The 4,965-nt window shown below is 42.2% G+C and overlaps 1 protein-coding gene across 1 annotated transcript in view; it reads right to left on the reverse strand.

The window, feature by feature from the left end:
• The window catches only part of si:ch73-22o12.1 (nectin-2), a gene marked incomplete in the record, with an annotated part of 90,191 nt that extends 87,746 nt beyond the window's left edge, over positions 1 to 2,445 (reverse strand). The window contains 1 exon segment of the mRNA XM_024267816.2: positions 1,951 to 2,445. Within this exon segment, the coding sequence (XP_024123584.1) occupies positions 1,951 to 2,038 (88 nt within the window).
• Positions 2,446 to 4,965: the final 2,520 nt, after the last annotated feature.

Below are 4,965 nucleotides of genomic sequence, written 5' to 3' on the forward strand. Positions count from 1 at the left end.
TTTTAGCAATGGTAATGCGCTCCACAGTAATGGTGACAGACTAGGGTGAGGTCACATGTGGTTTATTTTCCCTGTCTGTGTTGTGAGTGGTTTCTGTCATAAACGCAGCAGCCTTGAGTCTAAAGAGATGGGGAGGAGGTTTTCTGAATGACCCTATGACTACTGTCAAACAAAAGCAGCAAGCAGAGACCAGGAATGACAGAATTATTTAAATAAAAAAACAAGACGAGAACAAGGTCTCTATGTGCTAAACAGCGCCGGTGGGGGAGGGAGCTACGGTTGGCGGGAGAGAAGGAGGTTTGAATGGGTGGGTGGGAGGTGGGGAGTTGCCTGTCTTAATCAAGTTTCCGCCAGTTGAGTTTTCCCAGAAAATCGCTGCTAAAAGGCCACCAATCCAAAAAAAATAGTCCCCCTTGCATCCATTCAGGTCCACGGGGGATAAAATAAATGGTTTATTTGTGAGCAGATAAGGAAGTAGCCCCCCCCGCCTACCCACCCCAAGCGCCGACCCTGGCATGTCCACCAGTTTCTCAGGCAGCCACCCCCTGCACACACATGCAGTCTACTCAGCCAGAAAGACAATGCTGCTCAGCGTCACAGCCCCCCGCCCTTCCTCCAATAAGAACATCTCCATGGTAATGGGCCAAGCCTTTCTGACCCATATCCGCCGTCTCCTCATACCCCCGAGGGCAGGGGATCGGGGAAGGAATTATGGTGCAATATCATGTCTTAAACTTGCAGCCCACCTGCCAGCATTGATTAGAGTATGGGACACTGAGATATTATACACACCAACCGTAATTAAAGACTGAAACTCCAGCTTCGCCATATTAAAACCTGAGAAGTGTAGCGAGAATTAGAAGAACGGGGAAAAAAAAACTGCTAAGCCAAAAGTTTTTGTATTTGAACATTAACATAAAAACCTAGCAGTTTTCTATTTACTCATGAATATGCAATAACTTCCACTTTCCCACCCCTCCCTGAACAATATGCCACAAACCTAATAAAACTGGACAAAACAGACACATAAAAATGAGAAATGCGTGACCTCAAAGAAAGAAAAAAAAAAGCAACATAATCAACCACATTGTTATCCACTGTTGGAAAAATAAGTAGTGTGGCTGTGCCAGGACTTTAGATCTAGTCCTACATTCTTGCCCCAATTATAGCACAAAACAAATAGCTGGCCTGGAGAGGCAAAAGCAGGGAAACTAACTGCTCACATGCCACACACATACAACAGGAGGGTGTACTGCATCTTTATTTTTACTTCTTTTGATGGAACAGGGTGCTTTCAGGGCACTTAGAGCTACCTGAGCTCAAATAAGCAGGAAAAAAAATACATGAATAATGAATGCAATAGCCAGAGAGAAGGAGTGGCCTGTCACTTTAAATTAATAGTCACTAATTTACACTGGAGGCCCTAAAACTGAGTGGAACATTATGATCCATAAATGAATCCAATAAATACATCAATTGTTAAAGTCAATAAAGCTTACTAAATAATTTTAAATAACAGGGGGGTTAATACACGGGGGCACTTTGGATGGGGGAGATTGATGGTTGGGGGCAAACAGGTTGGGTTTCTATACGGGCAGCAGACATCTCATACACCTGTCGCAGAAAGCCACACCTTGCTGAAACCAAAGAAAGATGGCGTTGAGTCACACCGAAACTTTGGTCAGTCACCGCAGTCCCAACACTTCCTTGGAACCGGAATTACACAAGTCAGCTTAACCAGCTCACCTGACGCCCAATTAAGGCGAAACACTCTGGAAATTACCTGAACGGTGACATCAATTACAGAAAAGAAAAAATAAATAAATCACCTGCCGGATTTTCCTTCGCCATCCTGACAGGTGATCGCTTTCAAAATTCGTCGTCATGTCAAAGGTTGTGTAAAAGATTTGGTAAAAGAGGCTCAAGTTTAATGAAGTGAAGATTTCTTACCGTGCTGGCTGATTATCGACGCGACAAAGCAGAGGAGTCCGATCATTTTTGTGCTTTCGGGCCAATTTTGGGCGTCATGTCTCGCCATTATGATCCAGGCGCGCAGTCTCTCCCGGTATGAGGGGAAAAACAGCCAAAGCCTTCAGGTGAAACTCAGTGACGTTGTACTCAAATAAGGAAGAGGAGAGAAAAAAACTTGTTTGGCAACAGGAAGGTCGAGGAGTCCAGCTGATCGTGTTGTTTGAAGAGTCCCTCTGTGCGCCCTCAAGGCGGAACTAGACGAATGGAAGCGCTCCTGGGTGCGTCCTGGCTGCGCACAGGTGAATATTCCCACAGCCGGTGCTCAGGAAGGACGGAGAGGCTGTCGTGGTCCGTTCTCCAACTACTAAATGTGTGAGTGAGAGCGCAGCGGAGCGGCGCGCTGCTGGGTGATGTCACCAGGCGGAGAGGCGTTCTCACTCCCGCGTCCCAAAAACCAATTAGGACTGGTGAGCTGGAGGGGAGGAGGAGGAGGAGGAGGAGGAGGCGGGGAGAGGTGCGGGAGCAGGAGGACAACTTGTTGAAATTGACCAAAAGTGGTTTCTGTTTGCGTAAAAACGCGCACCTGGACGAGTGGCTCAGGAGCTGCTAAGCCAAGTTGTTTATTCCTGCTGCCAAATGTGATTTAGATTAGTTTCATGGATATGTGCACTCTGTTCACAATGACATTAGAGCTGAAGAGGAGCCCCCTGCCTTTCATTATTCCACATTTTTTTACTTTTACATTTATGTGGTTTCAGGGAAAGCTTGAATAATTCAAAGGTGTTCCTCTTCCTGCACCTGCTCTCAAGTTCCAGTTTCAGTACTATCGCTTCGAAACCACCTTCCTTGGTTTTCATGTGTCTGTTAACACAATTTATCTAAGCATAATCACTGTAGGATTACTGAAATTCCAATAAAAGCACACATTTATTTTTTCTGCATCAGCCAGACAGACACGCGTAAAAAGAGATGGCGTGTGCGCCCCCTGCTGTTCATTCCATCAAACTGATTTGCAGTTTTGTTTAACAGGAAGTCGGAAAAACATTCAAAATCCAAATGAAATGAAGAGGAAATAGCTTCTCTCTCCTCCGTGCCTTTGCAGACTAACTGACTGATGCTGATTGGGATTTTTTTTTCATAATAACTTCCCATTCATTTTGTCCTATTTCCTTTTGAAGCAAATGCATTCTGCATGGAGAAGACATTATCTGGTTTAGGTCTAATCCTTATACCCAAGTGTTTTACAGCCAATGTAATTACATCTCCATAAGACTCACAGTTTAAACTACTGCCTCCTCTCCGTGTCTGTTTCTCCATTTCCTTTAACACAGTGTCGCTCTCTTATCTCCAAGATGTAATTTTTCTAATGTTAATGGTAAAGATAGTTGTTATCATAGGTCACAGATTGCTGTTCATCAAAAGCTTCTCACTCAGAACTGAAATATATTCCATTTTGATTGCAGGAACAAGGAACCTTCCACACTAAAGCATGTCATTAAAAAAAAGTTTAAGTAGATGGCTTGTGCTTCTCCAGAAATGCATTTCAATCACTTTATTTATATAGCAATTTTCTTTAAGGTGTCTCATGAAAAAGATGTGAATAAAGATTGACTAAAACAATAGGAGGTCATAGGAAACATTTGATTTAAAGCAACAACAATTTAAAAAAGACATAAAAAGGAAGGAAACACTGAAGAAGAACCCCTGCATGGATTCAAACACAGATAAAGTAAAAACATACAAAAGATAAACCATAAAACCAACAAATAAAACATTTATTATTTGACTGCAGATTTCATGAAAACATTATTTTTTATGCCTTTTTGAAATTGAGGCTGCCGAAAAAAAGTGTTCAAAAATATTATGATGCTCTCTAATTAAGCAAAATAACAACATTTGTGGAGCAAAACTGCAAAACAATTTGTAAAAGTGACTAACCTACTACAAAAAAAAAATCTTAAAAAAAAAAAAGTTTTGCTCTGTATTTATAGTTGCAAGAGAAAGTATGTGAACCCTTTGGAAGTACCTCAATACGAAATGGACACATGATGTGTGTTTTTTAATTGTCTGCTTAAACCACACCAAGATATGTTTGCACAATTTTATTGAACACAATTGTGTATGCATAGAACCAAGTAATTCCAGTGGGTTCACATATTTTCTCCTCCAGCTGTATATTAAAGTCTACATCATTTTGAGGGCATTGCATTGCTTTTAATTGTGTAAGATTTGAAATTATGCACAAAATGTTTAAAACTTTCAAAGTTAATCCCAGTTTGGAAATAATAAAGTTCAGTTTTAAAGAATACCTGGAAAGTATTTAAAGTTGTTTCTCCAATCATTACTGGCGGTGCTGTTTTTTGCAATATTTTCAATTGCTGAAAGAAAAGCTGACGAGAGCAGCCGTCAACAAACAGACATTTGGCTGTACGCTGCAGAAATGAGGCAGCAGCACCGAACGAACAGACTAAATACGACTTACAGGGACTTTCAGACTCTCAGCCTCCTTCCTGCTCTGTGGCTGACTGCAGTCTCCACCCAGACCAACGCTTTAAATGAACTGTGTGTATTTATGGTCGCATAAGAGGCGTGAAATAAAGGATTTCTGTTCTTTTCTTCTTATTCTCCTCCATTTTTCATACCAAATCGACCTTCTTCTTTCTCGTTACCGCCCATTTACTGATAATGTAACTCACATCCCACTCTTTACACCTTCCTTTCATTCACACCCCCCTCCCTCTCTTGTCATGTCATTCGGTTTCCTTTGTCCACTCGTCCTTCACTCCTTCCTGCAGTTCATCCTGCCCTCCATCCTCATGCTCTCTGGGGTCTGTGGCGGTGATAATGAAGCACATAGTTAACAGATATTAGCTCATTGGCAGTGGATTCATTAGACTGAGCCAAGGCTTATGGTGATTATTTACCCATAGAGGAGGGCTTCCAGGATCAGTGCCGTGCTCTGTGTCAGCAGCCATAGGCGTCTTTGAAGTCACA

The sequence above is a fragment of the Oryzias melastigma genome, linkage group LG16 (assembly GCF_002922805.2).
Source record: "Oryzias melastigma strain HK-1 linkage group LG16, ASM292280v2, whole genome shotgun sequence".
In the NCBI taxonomy this organism is placed as follows: Eukaryota; Metazoa; Chordata; class Actinopteri; order Beloniformes; family Adrianichthyidae; genus Oryzias; species Oryzias melastigma.